Source organism: Haliotis asinina, chromosome 6 (assembly GCF_037392515.1).
Source record: "Haliotis asinina isolate JCU_RB_2024 chromosome 6, JCU_Hal_asi_v2, whole genome shotgun sequence".
In the NCBI taxonomy this organism is placed as follows: domain Eukaryota; kingdom Metazoa; phylum Mollusca; class Gastropoda; order Lepetellida; family Haliotidae; genus Haliotis; species Haliotis asinina.
This window is the reverse complement of record NC_090285.1, coordinates 24,455,966-24,477,785: the sequence shown is the minus strand read 5'-3', so window position 1 is coordinate 24,477,785 and position 21,820 is coordinate 24,455,966. Positions and strand designations below refer to the sequence as shown.

Sequence of the window (21,820 nt, the reverse complement as noted above, 5' to 3'; positions counted from 1 at the left end):
TTTATTTATTTATTTATTTATTTATTTATTTATTTATTTATTTATTTATTTATTTACAAACCTACCAACTTGTATAAATCGTATTAATTTACCTCAGTACGTTGAGTATCACTGTGCCACTTATTCTGTGAACGTGCTACTTTGTCATTTCAGTATGCCAGATGGTAGGAAAAGGAATCGTTGGCATCTTCGGTCCGGTGTCATCACTTTCTTCTGCGCATGTGCAATCCATGTGCAATGCATTCGAGATTCCACACCTACAGTGGCACTGGGACCCTCGAGACACACGTGATTACTACTCAATCAGTCTGTTCCCGCACTACCTGACCCTGAGCCAGGCCTACAGGGACATGGTGCGGTACTGGGGTTGGAGCAAGTTCACCCTCTTATATGAGAACAATGAAGGTGAATATAGGAGATTTTCTAAACGAATAATTTTAGATCTACTTAAGGAGGCTATGTGAAGATTTCCTCTTTTCACTCTCATCGTAGGGACTATCTATTCCAGTACACGCTGCTTCCGTGTAGTCAGGTACCTTGTGATATATAGTAGTATCTTTGGCGGATCCAGGGAATGGGGTTCTAAACTCTTTGAAAACACTAAAGGCCAACACTCCCCACGCCCCCAAACTATCCTGAAAGTTCCTGGATCTGCCTATTAGGTTCCACCGTCAATATTTTCTTTTCTTCTGTTTTGTATTTAAATCTACATTTGGTATTTTTAAGTGGTGTCCCTTGTCCCTTATCCCACTCACTTTGAGCATTATGGTTTTGTTAGGTATACGGAACTCAAAAGATAGGTAATATTCCGAAGGAATCGGTACATAAAGGTCGCCATTTGCTGAGAAGCTTCCAACTGAAGTTAATATAACTTAAGAACACCTTAACGATGTCTATATAATGCAAAGACATGGTGTTCACATCTTGAAGTCTCTTCATCACATTTCAACCTACTGTCGTTAGGTGATTTTGATATTCAAATATCCGTGTGCAGAATTCTTATACGTATATCTCTTTCAGTAACGAATGCATGTGGCATCATCTACCTTGAAGAAAAATAACGACACGATTTTAATTCCAGGACTGACTCGCCTGCAGGAAGTGCTCAAAGCACCGGAAATGGGCAAAGCTCGAATAACTGTTCGAAAACTGGAACCAATCAACAATGACTACGTGAACATGTTCAAAGAACTCAAAGAGAAAGGACAGTTCCGCATGGTCATCGACTGCAAGTTAACAAGTGTCAAGAAAATTCTCCATGCGGTAGGAAGACAGGATATAATCAATTTCAACTTGCCTTTGGCAGTCTTGCTGCCCTGACCGATTCTTATCATTACCTACATCTCAGGGACCCAGACCTAATTAGGTCCGAGTATAAGAGTCGACCCAACAACTGCCATCGTTGTGCATGAACAGGTTGAAGTTAGATGTGTGTTTTCTGAACTGAGATAACACTTTAGTTATGCATTACGTCAATGAGTTTTGAGGCCGCTTTTAGCATTATTCCATATCACCCGTGTTGGGTGTCGAACCCGGGTGTTCGGCGTGACGAGCGAACGCTTGAACCACCATGCTACCCTGCATACATTACATCAATACAAGTCCAGGTTATCATGTTTAAGGCATGAAGCCAATTTGCAAGACATGATATACTTGGATTTAGTCCATTGTATACATGCATTATGACTCAGTTTGGGGTCAACACGTTCCTCATAATTATAGTGACTGAAATCTGTAAATGGAAAGGTCAGCTTGAATCATCATCCATATGCCTTTTGATAATGTAAACTCATATTTGAACACAAATTATGCAATGATTTTGATTACAAATTGGACGCCTAAGCCATTCGATAACTGAAGATACGACAAAGATCATGTGGCAATCAAAAAGGTCTTTGACATTAGAGCAGTGAACAACTGGCTCATACAATTGGCAGGCTAAGACGGGATATAACGCAAAGATATACTAAGGGAAAAAATAATATGCTGCTATACAAGGCTTATGAAGCTGGTGTTTTCATATCATCTCATATTTTTCCCTCACTACATTGACTGACACAGTCCCTACCAAAACAAAGACTAAGTTTCTTCGACCCTTCAGGAACAGTTCTGATGGTGGTCTCTTGCACGAGATTTATTGTATGTATTTATATTGGGATATACCATTTTTAAGAGGCCTATGGCTGGTGTTGTCGTATTTGAATCGATGTATATGTTATTCTTACATAAGATCAGACATTTCCCCGCTGTAGTATGATCGGGATATTGGTGTTAACAACCTAACAATGAAATGCATTTATAGAGAATACATGTTCGCTGGTCAGTACTGCTACACGAGTGAGTGGACCAGTGACCAGTACAGATCCGTGAAGATCCGAGTTAGAACTGGTCTCCAGCAACCCATGCTTGTCGTAAGAGAAGAATACAGGATCGGGTTATCAGGCACGCTGACTTGGTTGATACATGTCCTGGTGTCCTGGTATACATGATCTGGTGTAGATCGATGCTCATGCTGTTGATCACTGCATTGTCTGGTCCGGACTAGGTTCTTTACAGACCACCGACACACAACTCGAATATTGCTGAATTCGGCCTCAAACCAAAGTCACTCACTCTAGGCAGTACACAACACAAGAGGTTATACAAGGTTAACAGTCATGTTGCCATCTCATCCCACTTGGTACCCATTCGCTGCTGGGTAAACAGAGGCATTTTACTAACAAGGTCAAATGGTTAAGGCGACTCCAAATATAATTAAGCCCGGGAAGCTATTAGGAGCTCCACCCGCTGAAAAGGTTCTCCCAATATCCGGCCACCCCCGTACTGATTTAAGTTTGTAGATATTCTTAATATAAATGTGCGGTTCAGTGTGTTGTCTTTCAGGAGCGATTACCCTTTGCGAAGTCTTACAGTTCATTTTATATTTCAGGCGCTCAAAGTGCAGATGTTATCTCAGTACTACCACTACTTCTTCACAACTCTGGTAAGTTGTCCACGCTTGTCTTGAGAGATTGAATCCTAAGTAATCGTACCACGCTATATCAGCCTTGCCTCCGAGGTACAGTGGATAATCGTCTGACTAGAGAGTGGAAGGTTCGATTCCTTCGCTGAGTCACACCAAAACCCGTTAAAATATGGCACTTACGATTAACCTCCATGGTGCAAGAGTGTGAAAACTGCACTATAAAACCGGAAGTACAGGCAGTACAAGAAGATCTCACATGTGCATGGACTATCCATTATTGGGAGCCTTTAGATTACATATCGACATGGTTACGTCTTTATAGCTTGCTATCATCAATGCATCAACACGTATGATATGATTACAGAAAACACAATTAGATGAACACCTGACGAGCATTATTCATTAGTCTTTTACATTCAACATGCAGCTCTTATGAGTAAAGTATGTACGGCACAACGTTATAAGCCCAACCCCATCCTGCCCCTGGAAAATGTAGACATCTGTCTGTTGGACAAAAGTCATCCAAAGTATTCCATTTCGAACATCAACCGCCATCATCTCACTAGCTTAAATGTTACATCGAGTTCAGAACATTAACATGGTTTTGCACTATGAACTATCCGTACCACAACAATTAGTGTGTAAATACAATATTCATTCTAACGCCATTTGTCGATATAGTTCGAGGAATGAGGGCGGAGGTCGACATGCACGGAAATACTATTTTCGTCGTAATCTAACAATATTCATCGATTTGTGAATAGGAAGAACTAGGCTGATGTCAATTGCATTCCACAAGAGGATCGTAGGAATTTTAATCCTATTCAGCTTCCGACAAAAAGCCATTTATGATACCTTCACGGCATTTTCAAGATGAGTTCAAAATTTCTGCAAAATTGCTTTTGGAAAACATCAAACAAAAAAGAACACGATATATTTTCTATTTCTTCAAGAGCGTCTCAGACTCGGTTTATTACGATGATAGTCAGAAGAGGGTAATAAAACGGCACGATTCATGGGTTAAGTTTCAAAAACAGCGATATTAGTTTATTTATCAATAAAATATATGTCCTTTGAAACAGAAACGCCAACATTAAACTGTAAATAGTAAAATAACTGTCGAGGCAAGGTAAAAAAAGTTCAGGTTCTGCGTCCATGAATAAATCAAAATATCCACACCATTACCTATGAACATATAGCCCTAACTTCTAGCACGTTCTGTGATGTATGTCCAAGAGTTTCGTATGCAAGCGTATTTTTGTTGGGTTTTTTGTTGTTGTTGTTTGTTTGGGTTTTTTTATTGTTATTTTTTTTTGTGACCAACACTATATACACAGCCTAAGTGACAACTGAAGCCATGTGGTCAAATTACCTGAACTTGTTTTCTATTCAGTACAATGATAATACGATTCTATTCTTTCAGTATTCTGCGTCATAGTTTATGTGCACTTCACCAGTAAGAATGTCAATTTGTAACACCTATAACATTGTATGTACACATAAATTTGTTTTTATGTACGCAGTATGACCTACGTAGTAATGTAAATGCTCCCATTTCTGCAGGATCTTGGTCTAGTAGATCTGGAAGATTACAAGCACGATGGCGCCAACATTACATCTCTCAGACTTATCGATCCTGATCGGCCTGAAGTGATCAACGTTCGAACTGATTGGTTGTACAAGGCAAGGAGATCGGGGGATTCCCCACTCAAAGGCTACTCTGAGATTCAGGTATGTTTGAGCCCACGTCTAGTATACTTGGCCTTTTTCCATTTAATGTCCTGTTGGGAGCGCTTGAGAGTCAGAATCGTTTCACGTATTGGCTAATTTGATCCAAGTTCAGACATTTCCAAGTTTTCGGTAAACATTCCACAGACAGTGAAGTTTTAATTTGTATTCATTTTGATCCAATTCTAGTCCAACTCTTACCGTGGACACATAAACCTGGCACTAATTGAAGTTTGCCCAAATACCAGAATAATCCGTTAGCTTCAGTATAGTCATCTCAACGATGATGTGTCAGATTTGATGTTTCTTTAACATTGTTCTCCCTCTTATCAGAGGAACAGAATTTACACATGACACCCAGACAAGCTGTCTGGTTCAAGAAGACTTGAATTTAAGTTGATGAATCTAAGGTTTGATTCTAACAAAATGCGCAATAGGCAGATATCTGCCTTCTTCACGACTGCAGCAGTGGGACACAAACACTCCCGAACAAGACGTGTAATATGCGCCAATAATGGTGTAGTAAACGTCCTCTACCGTCTTTATTGCGCTCCACCAGGGAAATATCACCGACGATGTAGCGGTACGTCGTCATCGTTGTTTATGTTTAACTGTTGTTGCTGTCCCGTGTACAAGTAAAGTTACTGTATTTATAAGTTATGCATGAATGTGTCGTCATGATGTTATGTCTTCGCATCTTCCTCGTCCGAAAATTTGAGCTACTGATTAAAACATGTGTCATTTGGGATGTGTTACTGTGTGAAGTTTAGAGTATTCGTATTTCCTCAGGCCAGGATTGGTATCATCTTCACGGTAAGACGATAACTGAATTTGGTTCTGCTCTGCATCTACGTTGCTCTAAATAGCTTTCTATTGTTCATTTGTTTTGACCATTGCTGGACATGCTCCTCTGAACTAAGGCATACAATATACACAACAATGATGCAGTCGATTCATTCCACGTGTGTGTACTCTCATAGAACTCTTGCTAGTATGTATGTTTTCAGTTGTAGATAAGGGGTGTATATTTCCAGGATGTTGTTTCATTACCTTGTTATTGTGTGATCAATGTCATTTTTTTCTCTATTTATGTATATAGACCGTAGCTTTCGTTCTCTTCTTGTATGTGTATAATTTTGCTTTTCCATTTTAATGACCAAGTAATATCAGTTTGCCTTTGGACAATGAGAATGAAGGTATGCCATCAAAATGGATAGCTGTACCAAATGTCGATGCAAGATCAGGTCAACATAAAATATTTAAGAACATAAAATATATGCCTTTGCTTATTACAAGTCAGTTCTTGAAACTCACCTTTCTAAGCAAGCCGATCGTGATGTATTACCATTTTATCCAACAAGCACGATGGCTATTATTTATGAGTACTCATTTCATTTGGTATTTGTACCCGCTTAATCGATCAGAATAACTAACTTACATAAGCAATTCTATTCAATGTATCGTTTCGTATACGAGAGCACTAATTACACCCTATTACATCATATACGAGCATCATGGAGTAGACTTAATTGTTCAAATCAGTGCAATGTGTTCATGAATCATGGTGGGAATTTACTTTGATTATGTGCAGGTTAAGATAACATGAGTAACAAATAGATGTTACTGCCATAGTAATAATTAAAGATACATTTTGCTTGTGAATATATGTAGTCATGAACTGTCTGCTTACTTTTGCCACACACAGGTCACACCAAGCCAACGGTGCCACGCACAAGAGGTTCTGTTATTCATGCCATGTTTCGGTTTCTATTGTATGTGTATGTGCTATTTAAGGTGTCTTCTTGATACAGGTTTCCTATTGTCGACGTTATCTTTGTAGACGGAGACTGCTCTTGCCTACGACGCCGTCCAACTGTTCTCTCTGGCCCTCCACGAGTTGTCGCAAGCCCAGGACGTGACCAAGGCTGTGTTGTCCTGCGATACCAAACAAACATTCCAGTTTGGAAACAGTTTACTGAATTTCATGAAATCGGTAGGTATAAGGGAATAGTCATTTATTATGTTCATGGTAAATGTTCAACTATATATGAAGCTGATATGAAGAGTTATAATGAGGTAATTACGAGATCTGAGCTGTCGTCTGAGAGGCATTCTTGAAGTCATCCTATTACAGGCACTGCACTAATGAATCCAGCTGAAGTTTCCTAATACGCAATACAGTTTATGTTCCAAATACAGCAATACCCCATGGTTTTGTTGAGTGACATTTGCTGTGTATGCAGTAGCTGAAATATCGCATCATCAAGTCCATTTGGTTTCCGATTATGCTCCAAGCATGAAAATGGCATTTATTCTGCTGTGGTGTACTTAGGATGTTCATTAAGCTGTGTATTACGACATATGTTTCTTGCAATCCTATCGCAATTGCTATTTGTGTGTAAAGGCTATTAGCGCCAACTGTTCTGTGTAATGTTGAATGTTTCAGCACACACATGGATATAACACAAGTTCATTGCTTTCTCGTTCTTAGGAATACTGAAAGACGTGTAGATTTCTCTTGTGATTTGTAGCGCTGACATCATTTCAAAGTTCATGTTATGTACTATAAACATTATTTAGTTGGTGATCTACATGCACGGCTCAAAATACACACGCAACATGTAATATCTTTCAGCGCTATACACATGCTTACTTTTGACTCCTTAAGCGGCCGATTCTTATACTCTGTATCAAAAGTGCATAGCATGATTTCAGTGTAATGTAAATAGTCTTCTCAGACCAGTTTCTCATTCGAGTATGCATGATGTTCAAAAGTGGTTCATAATCCTTGTTTTCCATTAAACATGTTTTCTAAACAGCATAGTACATGTGTGGCACATGGTCCATGCAGGGATTGGTAGAGTACTGACTGTAGATTTGTGGTAGATTACAGCATTGCAATATCCACGTTTTCCTTACAGTATATTACAGTTGTAAAGCTTATCATATGTGAATGGATTGTTACACTTCTACCTTAATGTTTCTTTCTGCCACGTTTACAAAATACACGTTTTCTGACAGTATGGCACAAGGGACATCCTCTGTTCGTACAGTACTGACTCGAGTTTGTAAATGCCACATTTACAAAATACATGGATATTAAATTCGGGAGAAGAATAAACCAGATGTAGTCTCGTGAAGGCAGTATACCTTGTACATATACATACATGGCTACACATATCCTCTTACTGATTCACATTCCTTCCATGGATGCATCTTTGAACCCTTTTCTGTATACAGCTCTTCAAAACACTCATTTTAACTACTTCGCCTGTGGCTTCAGCGTTTTATGCTCTTGTGACACTGTGTGTTTTTCCTCGTGATTGACGAGGTGCTAATATACCTCGAGGCAGTTCACACTCTTCGCAAATGTATTTTTATCCAGTTTTTATCTACCTCATTACGTACAACAAACAATCTTACTTTATATTTGTTATGACGTCTATGTGTCAAAATGTGCGTAATATCAGTATGTTGACAGAGAAGTGCATAGACTGAAAATTTACAATATTATTACATAAACACACATAGTTCCACTGATTGCTTCACCAGATATGTAGTCATGTTTTCATCATGTTTTCATGCAGATTTGCTATTTTCAAAACAAGCTTCAGACGATTTTACTTTAACGTCCTGAATTGCGCAGTAGGTTTCTTTTACATGTCGCTAAACATAAGGACCGGGGAAACAAATGCCTGGCTTACAAAAATCTCCACTTTAGTTGTAACGATGGTTAAAAATATCTTATAAGCACATTCTCTCTGTCTCGTTTTAATCTAGCGTGTCTCTTAAACCTTACTGCTTTTGTCTCAAGTCTTTTACAGCTTCACGTATAATGCCTTGTGCTGTCTTCATTTCTAACGCTATGTATTCACTTGCAACGACGTCCGATGTACACTTAGTAATATGATTAATATTATTCTGAAATGACCAAGCGTTTCTCAACCAATTTAGGTACAATGCTTAGCATTTTGAAGTATCTCATTATGAGCCTTGAATGCTATGCCGCTGATCAAGCGAGTAACACCAAATATAGAAAACGTTAACACCAGTGAATAATCCAGTATCACACTAAATATTGAGCGAGTGAGTGAGATTGGGTTTACTCCGCCTTCAGCAATATTCTAGAAATATGACGGCGGGGGGCCCCAGAAATGGGCTTCACAATTTGTACCCATGTGGAAGAACCCAGGTCTTCAGCGTGATTAGCAAACGCTTTAGCCACTAGGCTACCACACTGGTGATGTATTTCGGGAACGTTATTACAAGCAATACAAAATGTTGCCAGCCAGTTGTATGTGTTCGAACTAAATATCTGTTCAAATGAATCTGTTCAGGCTGGATTTGTACTTCTTGGATTAAGAGAGGAACATGTTCCACGAATTATGGACTATGAGTTACAATATTTATTTTTGAGTTTATGTCTGTATCTAACCTCTAGGCTACCCAACTGTTCCCCACAGAACAGATTCCAATGAGCGTAAAAGGTAAAACGCACCATAATGACATATGAATGAACCACCGCAACTTATCGACGACACCAGGCGTTTGAGAATTGGGTCGTCGTCTCGTCAAGTGCATGTTTCAAGAATACAATCGCAGGTCTTTCAAACTGACAAATGGTCATTTTGAAAAAGGGTTAAACATACAAAATGTCAGAATTCATTTTCCATTGCATTCTGCTCGAGCTGAATACAATTCATCTCAAATACTTGAATTTCAATTGCAGCGAACGTTGGCAATAATAAATGCTACGCCCCCATGTTCATTAAAACATGCATAGACAGAACAGTTGCAGATACTGCCATTTTGTTTGGAGATCAATATGTCTAGACATGGCGGTTTATTTTCATGGTTGATGTTGAGAATTCAGAGAGATATGTATGAAATAGCGATTCTCTAAAAATGTGATAGTCAAGACATATTGTCATGTCTATAAAACTGCATTTCATCCCTTCCATCATATACGACGGCTTATCCTCCTGTTATTAAGTCAGTGCTCTGGATTCCAGGTTCTGTTATGGACGACCTATCATTATCGGTTTCTACTTTTTAGAAATAGTTACTAATCCCTATCCAATTTTGGTTTGTTGATAAATGTTCAGCTGGAGTTGTGTGATCAGAAAACGATCAACAGTTAAGTGAATGTAACGTTCCAACAGATCGTAAAGAAAATCGAACATTCAGACGGTTAACTACCGATTGTATCTTTGCAGGCAAGATATCGAAAAAGCAGTCCCTTTAGGAGTTGTATATATCTAACTCACCACATTATGTATCTAATTGTATATTCAAGTCCAGTTATTTACACACAAATATCTCTGTATCTTTCATCTATACTTTGAAAGGGGGCAGACAGTTTCAAATAATCCGTTTTTGCTTCACTAACGTCTTGTTCGTTTGCTTGTAGCAGACACATTAGCAAAGCCTATACGTAGTTTAAAGTAAAAAATGCAATTGCTCTTTCAGTAGTGCTATATGAAGAACCTGAAAAATCAAAGGTTATTTTACTTCTCAAACTGCAGCCGCAACGTGTGTTGAAAGGGGGACAACTCCAATTTAGAAGAAAGAAATCAATATTGTTCAATTACATGTCCGTGTCCTTAAGGTGACTGTTTGAGAAAGTGGTTGCCCGCTCAACTTGTCACTAAAAAAATGGTGACTATTTCTTCAAAAGAGTGGTAATAAGCCCTGCTTTTTTGTACCTAACCTCTGCTCTTCCTTTTGGGATAATACTACCTCTGTCACGAACATATCTTTTTTTGTGCAGCTGAACTTTGAAGGTTTATCAGGGCCGATCCGCTATGATAATGGGGAGCGCAGGGACTTCACCCTGGACGTTCTTGAGCTGAAACTGACGGGACTTATGAAGGTATTGTTAAATTGTCAACTTTACATCTGTCTATGTACATTTGTGTGAATTAATGTGTTTCCCTAATAAACCTAGAAACAAATAAGATGCTTCAGGTAGCTTCATAAACCGAATTTAACCGAGTTTTGTTTGTTTGCTGTCACATATATCACGAAGCTAATTCTCATGATTGTTGCTCCATACAAGGTCCTACACAGTGGGCAACGCATACCTTTTTCAAGTTACTGGTATCATCTACTATCTGAGAAGTAACATGCTACTCCCTTAGAAGTAACCTGCTATTGAGAGTGCGAAAATTACTTAAATGTTTCCATAACTGAATGTTTCACTGTGAATTGCAAACCAGAGTGAACCATGATTTTTTAACTAGCTCTTGAGAACCTCAAATTTTATGAGTGGGTGAATGAGTTTAGTTTTTCGCCGCACCCAGCAATATTACAGCTATACGGCGGCGGTCTGCAAATCGAGTCTGGACCAGACGATCCAGTGATAAGCAGCATGAGCATCGATCTGCGCAGTTGGGAACCTATGGCATGTGCCAGCCAAGTTAGCGAGCCTGAGCACCCGATCCCTTTACTCGCCTCTTACGCGCTCAGATTTTCTGTAGTTGTATACCGCATGATCAGACATGTTACCGACGAGGCCCATGTCATACTGACTTGTAATGACCTATTAATATATCCTAATAAATGGCTTGTGCTGTAGGTTGGCACATGGAACAGACACATCGGGGTTAACATGACGAAAACGGATGACGAACGCAGGAAAGAAGTTGAAAGTTCTCTTAAAAACACTACATTGGAAGTAGTGGCCGTTGTGGTAAGTAGAACTTTGATGACTAACATCAGCTGGCACCAAGCTTCAGATAAGACATATGTAAGGTACCCCACAACATATCAACTAACTCAACGTTTTATTTTGTTACTGTGCGTCTTGTCAAGTTATCAGTTTTTTTCACACAACTTTATAAATCATTTGCATTTGAACGGTCGGTTGCAGTACAAATTGGTTGTTCCGTTATACTGTACATATTCTGGAGTACTTTCTAGGAACTTTGTGAAACCAAGTCAGACCGCCGTCTTTTTCGTAGTGCTGTAGTGTCACTGTCATTAAATGACACTTATCACTTTGTGCTACCAAATATACATTTACAACTAATGTTTTCAAAAGCTGAAACCATTAAAAGGCTCAACGTAATCCTCTTTGGCTAATTAACAACACCCAACAATCTGAATTCACCTCTGGTGCTTGATTGATGGTAGTCATTGCAGATATGCAGTGGACGTCCATTCCAGATGTGTGTGGTGTATTACTAATGGTCCAATTTTGTGATATTAGGAAGCCCCTTATGTTATGGAGGTGAAGCACTTAGATGGCAAAATCACTTACGAGGGCTTCTGTGTGGATCTGCTGGACGAAATCTCCAAAAGACGGCAGTTTAACTACACCATCAGGGTCGTTAGCACCTACGGCAAGTTGAAGAATGGAGAATGGTCTGGGATTGTCAGAGAACTCATTGACAGGGTGAGTTTAATATTAATAGTTGAATATGGGGAATATATGAAAAGTGTTTATGAGGTAGCTGAACTGTTTCCCATTTCGTATCCAATAAACCATATGGAGTGTTTGTTTTGTGAATCGTTTTTTCACAAAGTGAAGATGCAAGACTTAACGTAATTGGGTTTTTTTCTATTTTAGTGACTTCAGTTATTGCTTTCAAAGACGCAAAAAGGAATAGAAGATATTAAATATGACTGAATTTAGATTTGAAAGACGTTTCTTCTTCTGGGCACTGCAAGACAAGACGACGTTTTTTATTGCATGCATTTTTGGTCAGTTCAGTGTTTTTACACACACGTTCGCCCTACATTCAACTACTTTTTAACACCACAGTCAGCAATATTTCTGGCAGAGATGTCAAGGTGCATTTCAATAATCAAGTCAATTCTGGCTATAATGAACATACTGTGAACTGCGTCCTACACTGCCAGCTACGATGACCGAAATCCATCAGGTCTTTACCCCAGACAGCCTATTTCGGATCGAATATGGGTCGCTGTGAACCTTTCCAAGCCATACATTCCCAGGATCGTTGAAAATGAGAAACGTCCTTTAACATAAAGAATATAAATGAAAAAACAGGAATGCCTACCATTTTGTTTTCTTGCATTTAGAAAGCTGACCTTGGACTTGGAGGAATGTCCATCACCCATGGACGAGAACAGGTCATCGACTTCACGAAGCCTTTCATTACTTTGGGTATCACCATCTTATACAAGAAGCCAACCCCCAAGGCTCCTCAGCTCTTTTCCTTCCTGTCACCGCTGTCTGTAGAGGTGTGGGTGTACATGATCGCAGCCTACCTCTGCGTCAGCTTCATGCTCTTCGTCATAGCAAGGTTCAGTCCTTACGAATGGTGCAACCCTCATCCCTGCAATCCGGATGCGGATGTAGTTGAGAACCAGTTCACCATCCTCAACAGTCTCTGGTTTACTATTGGTTCCCTTATGCAACAAGGTATTTGTACTGAAAATATGCCATTATCTAATTTATATCATAGCCCTTTCTTTGAATTGTATGTAATGTGAAAACCTTATAATTATGATAATGTAAGTGTTCATCTGTCCCCAGGTTGTGAGATAGCTCCACGAGCCATCTCCACCCGTCTTGTAGCAGGAATGTGGTGGTTCTTCACCCTCATCATGATCTCCTCCTACACTGCAAACTTGGCGGCTTTCCTGACAGTGGAGAGAATGATCTCCCCCATAGAGAGCGCCGAGGATCTCGTCAAGCAAACTGTCATCAAATACGGCACACTGGAGGGAGGTTCTACGATGGCGTTCTTCCAGGTACGCCAGCTACCTCATCTCCACCTCAATCTGCATCACTGTCCTCAAAATGAGAGCATTACCTTTCAGTCGTAATTCTTTGCTGTACCAGATTTATATATCGGTCCCTTAGGCCAAAAACATAGTTATGTTTGATTATTGAAAGATAACTTGTAAATAGGAAAATGTTTCGCATTACATTATTATTGTTTGTGCATTACACGACATTATTCTTTTTTGGCAGAATTCCAAAATTGAAACATTCAAAAGAATGTGGAATTTCATGAATACATCCGAGGAAAATGTGTTTGTGAAAGACGGTGCTGAGGGTGTGAACCGAGTATTAGCAGGGGGGTACGCCTACCTCGGCGAATCCACGTCAGTAGAATATAACATCCAAAGAAACTGCGAGCTGATGCAGGTGGGCGGCCTCCTTGACTCCAAGGGATACGGCATAGCAACACCACCGGGTACGTCTGCAAGGCACCAGCCACATCAAAGATCCAATGTAAACCCGAATGTCAAGGCATTTTCTGTGGAACTACATACACTTAACCACACATAGAATAGTAAGAGCAGCGTCATGGGTATGGAATATATCTTTCAATATTAAGATTCGATACCCGTCGTTAGAACAGACTCTCCAAGCGTTGTGTTGGTTTGGGCATTCAAAGTTTCTCCTTATTCTCATTAATTGGTCCTAAATATTTTACCATTGATATCATTTAAAAATACAAATTCTGCAAAACTATACGGAACAAAATATCGTTTTTTCCTATTTTCTTACTCCAACGTGTAAAATGTAGCAGTATGAGTGAGTGAGTTTAGTTTTACGCCGCACCCAGCAATATCCCAGCTATATGGCGGCGGTCTGTAAATAATCGAGTCTGGAACAGACAATCCAGTGATCAACAACGTGAGCATCGATCTACCCAAATGAGAACTGATGGCATATGTCAACCACGTCAGCAAGCCTGACCGCCGAAGGTCAATATTCTAACCTAGGCCTTCATGGGTCTCGCCCAGTATAAATTAATGATGGCATGGTTAAAGAATAGTGTTCAATACCTGCTGAGATTCTTTCTTTGAACTGAAAGGATGTTCACATGTGCTTCCACAATATCTCACCAACAGAGTTCGTGGTAACAAAATCAATCAGGCATTAAAGTATCGGTTCGACATCACACCAGTTTCACGTGGAATGGGTTCTAAACAAGACATGCCTTTCGTACGTGGCAGCTAAAATAATGAATCAGACGGCCAGGCTCAGTGACCGGACTGAAAAGATGCTCAGAATATCAGTCACTGGTTTGGTGATTATTCACACGAGCAGTCTGTAGCAGGAATATTTTGGAGACAACAGAACAACGTCCAAAGACAGTTGATGGACGAGACGTTCTAAGGCATGTCATGAATTATTTATTACATATTCATTTCCCTGTCGTTTCTTTCAGAGTCCCCGTTTAGGGACGCCATCACGGAGACGATTCTAAAGCTTCAGGAGGAGCAGTTTATCCACACTATTCACGACCGATGGTGGAAGGAGAAGAATGGTGGGGGCAAGTGTGTGGCTGAGAAGAGCTCCAACCAAAAGAACAAGGCAGCTGAACTCGGGGTGGCAAACGTGGGTGGAGTGTTTGTAGTGCTCATGGGAGGTGTGGGAGCTGGGTTCATCATCTCCCTTTGTGAATTTATATGGAAGGCCAGGAAAAATGCCAGGAAAGACCAGGTGAGTTGGACCATATAAAGTGTCGTTTTTAAGATCTGGACACTTGTTAATATGGACGATTACTGACATATTTATAGATACAAATACTACCCATCAAAAGTTTAGACTCGCTTAAAGCACTCACTGTATGTTATGTATATGGTAACATCGAAGATGAATTTCTTCTCTACCTTAGGGGAACCAAGTGCAAACCGTATGCAGATACATTGCACGAGGACCATGCCTCACATTGCTGAAAAACACGTTCAGATATGGTGATTGTGAACAGCTGCTCTTTGGTGTTAACTTAAGTTAAGAATTGACCAATATTTCATCATTGCTTTTCATCATTTATTGAACTCATTTATTGACAATAGTCTTTTCAACGTTACGAATTTGTTTTACAATACGTCAATCTATGTGTAAACAGTACCTTTAAACAGCGGAGAATATTTTGCAAACACAGTTGACTAAAGTAAGTAGCTATATTTACACTAGTGTGTCTAAACTTTTGATGGGTAGTATACAGACGCAATATATATTTGTTAATCTGGATTCTCATTACCACGGACGATAGCTGATATTTACACACATCGAACATTACATACTTTTTTATCCGGAAATTCATTAATACGAGTTTTCCTTATATACAGAACATATGTGAGTTATAATCCGGACACTCGTGATAACGGAAAGATTTATTGGGAACTGTACCCTTCAAATTAGTGAGGTTTCACTGTTGTCAAAGCTTGTGAACCCATCAGCGCCACCCCAATAGACGCTGGTAGTGCATGTGTCATGCCAAGTGAGGGAGTGTCATGTCATTTTTCTCAAGTGCTATTTAATTTGCCTCAAGTTCCATTTGACAGTTAAATTCCCAGATGGGAGGACATTTCATCAAATGAATAGCAACGGAATTCTATTAAACCAAAGAAGGCGTTTTGATGTCGCTCAAGGAACGTTTGTGTGGCGTCATACAAATCTGTAAGATAAAAAAATGGACTGTGAGTTCCTTACGGATCTGTCTACGGCAATGCACTGATTATTTTTAGGGCTTCGTCTTGCTGATTTTAGCGCTGTCGACATTATCAGAACTTCATCGTGATACCACGTGATGGTAACGTGCCCCAGTGACGTCTTTGGTGATGCTAAATGTTACCTCAAATACGTCTGTTACTAAAACATGTATGTGGATCTGAGTAGTTGAAAGGGCTTTCTTCAAGAAAAGTTTCGGTTTTTTATCTCCACATTTAGAATACGTTCCGTCGGTTAAAGAGCCGTGAGTCACTTATCCTAAAAACACGTGAGAATAGTTCGCAAACCGCTGCTGTGCATAAAACAATTAATCTTTTTGTGTTCATTAAAACCTTCAAAAGCAGGTATCGTCTTTCATCTGATTTGGTTTCATAGGTTACATGTCATCTAGGCAATTACACACTCTAGAGTTCAAACAAAAATACTTCCTTGAACCTCATTAATGTTCAAGGGATGTTATTCCCAGAACGACATCTCACTTTGCTAACACCTTTATGTACCTTTTTTGAAATTCTCCCAAATATTTTACTTTCTACTCACACTTAGAGCCTCTCGCTGCACAATCTGTCCTCAGAAAATATGAGTCGTTTTAAGAAACGTTAATGGATCATTGCCAGCGTAGGAAAATATTACATAAAAGTGCTTAAGTGTAGAGCATAATAGCTCCATGGAGGGAATCGTCATTGTTTTTTGGCTGCATTCAGATAAAGCAAGTCCCTAGATCTTTTGTTTCATACAAGAGTGATCAGTATCACAGCCTCAACTGTTGTGAAAACAACAGAGCCCCGAGAGGATTTTTACACATAATATCTTCCTTGCACATATTCAATCTCAATATCTACGAAATTGATCGCAAAGATTTGAGAATAAATTGATGTTCTTGTAGCACAACCTCAGGGAAACATGATAAGAATTCAATCGATATCTGCTGAGATGAAAACAGTCCAATCTCTAGAGATGTACGGTGAATGCTCCGTTGTAATTTGGACAATTCCGCAGAATGTTGCCTTGAACGTGTTTTTCGCACTTCCATGATATGTGACCAACTGGTGGTTCCTGAAGGCCTTACTGATTTCATTTTATTGTTCATTTTAGCAAACACTTTGCTCCGAAATGGCTGAAGAATTCCGATTTGCTGTGAGATGTTTTGGATCAAAGAAACCCACGAAAAAACGAGACAAGGAGATAACGGATAACGGACTTCAGTTCATGCCACTGACAGGCTACGGACACAATTCAGTTGGCGGAAAGGAAGTGTACGCATGACAGGAAGACTTGCTATAACTTTGTACATGTTCTGCAAGAGAGTGCGCAGTCGTGTTGTGAGTGAGGGGATAGGTGTTTGTGTACCGGAAGTGCCAGAAAATGACATAAAAGACGATCACTCATCTGGAGGGCATTTGATCGATACATCTCAATCAAAGGAGAGCAAACTGCTCTCTATGAAGTGCCTTATAATTAAACACAAATCATCTGTGACCCCAGGTTTGTTTATTCCTACCAAAGCTGAACCAACTCACGTGAAGCTCATCCGATTAAGACCGGAAACATGTGCTATGACTATCTCGCAGTGAAAATGAACTATTTTGAGAGTTTACATACATGGTTAGTTGTGGAGGCCAGATTCGGTAGATGATGAAAACCTATTTTTGTACAAATGCGTGTAAGATAAGGCTTTATATATGCGCTTGTAAAAAGATTTGCTGATGTCAGTTCTATCTGTATAAATAGTCTTCCAAGCCTCTATTGTAGGTTCAAGGGAGGTTTTGCTGTTGCCTCTAGTCGGGCTTTTGGGTATATCCATTCTTTGATAGGTCGATGTAGGCTTCGTATAAACATGAATCACAAGTCTTTTCCTCTACTCCACACTGCTGATGTCTCAAGATATGTACCATAAGGATCAAGGACACTGCTCAAAATACCAGCGTGATTGAACACCAAAACAAATTCTCAGAACTACTTTCAGCAGTTTGATCATTATTTGTCTACTTTCTTTTGAGTCTATGACACATGGTTCAATCCTGTAGAAATATTGAACAATATTCATCCATGTCATTTCATTTCATCAGATTTTATGCCAGAAGCAAAGAAAGTGAACGTGTCACAATTATTCTTTTGTAAATGCTGCTCACATTGTACTGCATCGTTATTCCACGCGATCTGCTATTCAGAAATACCCAGGCTCTTCTTTAGACGATGAAATATTTGACTTTTAACTGTGATCAAGGAGGCAGAAAATGTCAAAGATGGTATCAAAGTTTGATCTAAAGAGCTCCTTGCAACTTTACCTACGGAATCTATGAAATTAGAAACTACTTTTGATGCATCACGAATATTGCTACATTGAAGACACTTGCGTTTTAGCAGAATTCACTTCCCCTCATCCGATCTGACGTTATTTTTTTTCAAACCAAGGTAGTTGCTGTGTTCTGTCATTCAGTTTCAAACGTTATTAGGTTAGAAGATGGTTACCAACCACTTCATTCACGTATGTAAATTTAAAGCTCAGCTGTCTAGTACTAAAGTTTTTCCCAAGTCATCCTCATCAAAGATGACATGAGCTTTATGTGTGTGTTCAGACACTGTTATCCTAGACTGAACCAAGGCGCCGCACGAATCAGATGCTAGATTCTCTTCATCAACCAGATTGTCACTAACAATAGGATGCGCTTTGACATATTTTGTTTCCAGCGAGGGGTCATTCTTTGGTATTAAGTATTAGTACGTAAATGTTGCCTTCTTAGCAGATTGATTTCTGAAGTAACTGCACTTTGTGTATATATAAACGAACAACATGAAATGCTTTGGGTGAACACAATTCTAGAGGAGTACAACCTGTTGATTGGAACTTCACTTGACCTGTTACAATTAGTTTATCGTTTATTGTTGCATGCAGTGAAAATGTGATCATGTTTACTATTATTTTGGCAATGAAAGGCCGCTGCATTCAATTAACTGGAAACTGTTATATGGCCTTGATAATCAGTATGGATGAGATTCGTTTCACTGAAAGCCCACAGCATGCGTACTACTTTGAGAACATGATTATATAGCATATTGTGTGTTTCGCGTGGGTGTATTTGTATCAGTTCAAATATGTCTTAACATATATGCAACTATTGTGCTATTACGTTGACTTTCTAGCAAGCTATGTATGTGTCAAGCTGGGTAGGATCTGATTAGTGGATTCGAACCCTGACTTTTGTAACTTTGTACAGTGTCCTAGTCAGTGATGGGGCTATCTCTCCATTCTGTCGATCTCCACTGCATAACATCAGTCAACACCGTCTCGTTTACGACAATGCCATATCATGTCATACTTACACACACCTTTTCCAAGGAGATTTCTTCGATTCTCTCGCACCTATTTCGTGAGACTCATCATAAAACCATCACACGGAAACCATGTTAAATCCATTCTGTACAACATCATAACATTATATGGTATTTTGACGTTCATGCCAATTCACAGTTTGGAAAGTTAAATGTGAATCAGTTAAAGGTTCTAAACCCAGTTGCAGTCGAGAGATGTTAAGGGTGGTGGGAGGTTTTGTCCTGTACATTTGTGATTTGTCCATAGACCAGCCATGTATGAAACACTGCTAACAACAAAAAATCTGTCGATAGCGACCAAGGCGCGAATACCAAGCGTCCAACACGCGTTTATTTGGCACTGTTATGATTAAAACGCAGGTTCCTCGACCATGTTGTGTTCCGATCGTCGCTAAGGGGACATATTTTCCTAGCAACTGAATCAGCAGCTACGACAGAGCTGAAATTTCTGTTGAAACTTACCATTTGTACCTTTCGTTGCCGCCACGTTGGTTAGAAGAACACAGTCTCGCGGGCCTTACACCTTAACTTGGTTATTTACCGATTGAACTGACGGATTTACTGATGATTTAAAGCAGCCGTCTTATGGACTGGTACATGTGACAATTATGTAAGTAAAATGTGTTGGAGGTTGTCAAATATGATGATATCTCACTGATAATATGCATCAGTGCTAGCGTTATTCAATGGTGTTTATATTGCGTGAGAAGGGTTTACACCGCGTGTGATATACATCGTTATGTGACGCATGTGAACGAACAGAATTGCCTTCATTGAGGACATTTGACCCAGGATATCTCCCTGTAAATCAATATTCTTTCTTTTCGTTAAATGACGCACTGTTGTAATATATTTCTCAGGAAATCTGGGCTCGTGTAAAACATAATAAACGGTTGTTATGTCATATGTGGTCAATGAATTGCTCCCCAGCGTCCAAACTGTAACATAAGCCAAAACAAAAATACATTGAATACATAATACATGCATGTTTGTGTTTGTGTTATTTTTCTTAAAATTGTAGTATCTGTCATATCAGCTCATGAGGTATCGTCATCTTTTACTTGAACACGTCAGGTCTTGCATAGGTACTCACACGTGTCACATATGCTTGTTTGAGACCCTAATCAGCAATATTCCAGCTTTGCGAAGATGAAAGTAAAAACATTTAGCTGTGACCAAACAAACCTGTGACTCATATTATGAGCGTCAGACTAGGACATGCAACTGACCACTTGTCACCAGTTACTGGACTCTCTATTCCTGCGCCCAGACCACACGGTTTTGAACACAGCCATTACGCAGTGGAACAACTGCGGTTGTGTTCAAATGTATTTAAAAACTCGCCCACACACAATAAAATGCAAAAGCGAGTTAATACCATAATGGGTCAGACATCTTCATCGCTGCTAGCTGGTGTATATACCATGTGTCGGGAAAGAAACGTTAATACAATGCAGAATTTAGGATGCATGATACACAGTTAGACCGAAAGATACCATGAGGAGAATTGTATGAAGGGTATCGCTCAAAGCGTCCCAAATTCATTGAAGGAATGAAGATGACACCACACGCTGTCAAGACCTCTTGTCTAAGGTGATCGAAACCAATTTCCTTTCAATACGCCCTGGTTAATTCTTTCAATACAACAAATGTGGATTGAAAGCAAAAAAAATCAGAAAAGATTATCCACTGCGCATATGAAATTGAATACGTTTGTCTCCTCGATGGCGCAAAAATAGTGGCATTTTCTCCTCCTGTGCGTTCTCTATGGGGTGTTAAATACCCTATGTCGGTGCCGATGATCTGATCTGCTAGGGACGGTCACGAATGAGCTTCAATCGTTGTGACTTTTACGCCACTTTTTGCAATATTCCAGCAATATCACACCGGGAGACACCAAAAATGGGCTTCGCACATTGTACCCATAAGGGGAATCGAACCCGAGTCTTCGGCCTGACGAGCTAACGTTTAAACTTAAGGTTGCCCCACTTCCCCCAATCATTGTAGGCATCCATATTTTTTGAAGGTTGCAGGAGGGTATGTCATTCAAAGCGTATGAAATGGTCTGTGTCATCCAGATTTAAGAGATATTTAGAATCCTTCCATCCATAACGCATATTGGGTGGTCAATACTGATTAGAAAAATATTGCTATCCACCAAGTGACCACACTGTGATAGTGAGTGGGTGAGCTTAGTTTTACGCCGTTTTGAAATATTCCAGAATGAGCTGCACACATTGGGGAGAGAAGGATAATGAAGATGTGTTACACAGTAATAAAGAGATTTATCACCTACGAGGGCGAAAATCTCGGGGTTCACTTTCTTCATACTATGCCCTTGGTAAAAATTC

At 39.6% G+C, this 21,820-nt stretch overlaps 1 protein-coding gene across 3 annotated transcripts in view; it reads left to right on the top strand.

Annotated features, from left to right (window-relative positions):
* The window catches only part of LOC137287404 (glutamate receptor ionotropic, kainate 2-like), a 125,855-nt gene extending 105,399 nt beyond the window's left edge, over positions 1-20,456 (top strand). For 2 of the 3 annotated variants that reach the window (XM_067819671.1, XM_067819669.1), the window contains 13 exons: positions 154-405; positions 1,082-1,263; positions 2,930-2,983; positions 4,529-4,696; positions 6,534-6,686; positions 10,464-10,565; positions 11,271-11,384; positions 11,904-12,089; positions 12,740-13,082; positions 13,197-13,414; positions 13,638-13,863; positions 14,848-15,122; positions 17,232-20,456. In XM_067819671.1, the coding sequence (XP_067675772.1) occupies positions 154-405; positions 1,082-1,263; positions 2,930-2,983; positions 4,529-4,696; positions 6,534-6,686; positions 10,464-10,565; positions 11,271-11,384; positions 11,904-12,089; positions 12,740-13,082; positions 13,197-13,414; positions 13,638-13,863; positions 14,848-15,122; positions 17,232-17,402 (2,444 nt within the window). In that variant the 3' untranslated portion in view covers positions 17,403-20,456. Of the gene's footprint in view, positions 1-153; positions 406-1,081; positions 1,264-2,929; positions 2,984-4,528; positions 4,697-5,252; positions 5,277-6,533; positions 6,687-10,463; positions 10,566-11,270; positions 11,385-11,903; positions 12,090-12,739; positions 13,083-13,196; positions 13,415-13,637; positions 13,864-14,847; positions 15,123-17,231 lie in introns of all 3 variants that reach the window. The other variant, XM_067819668.1, reaches the window with a different exon arrangement.
* Positions 20,457-21,820: the final 1,364 nt, after the last annotated feature.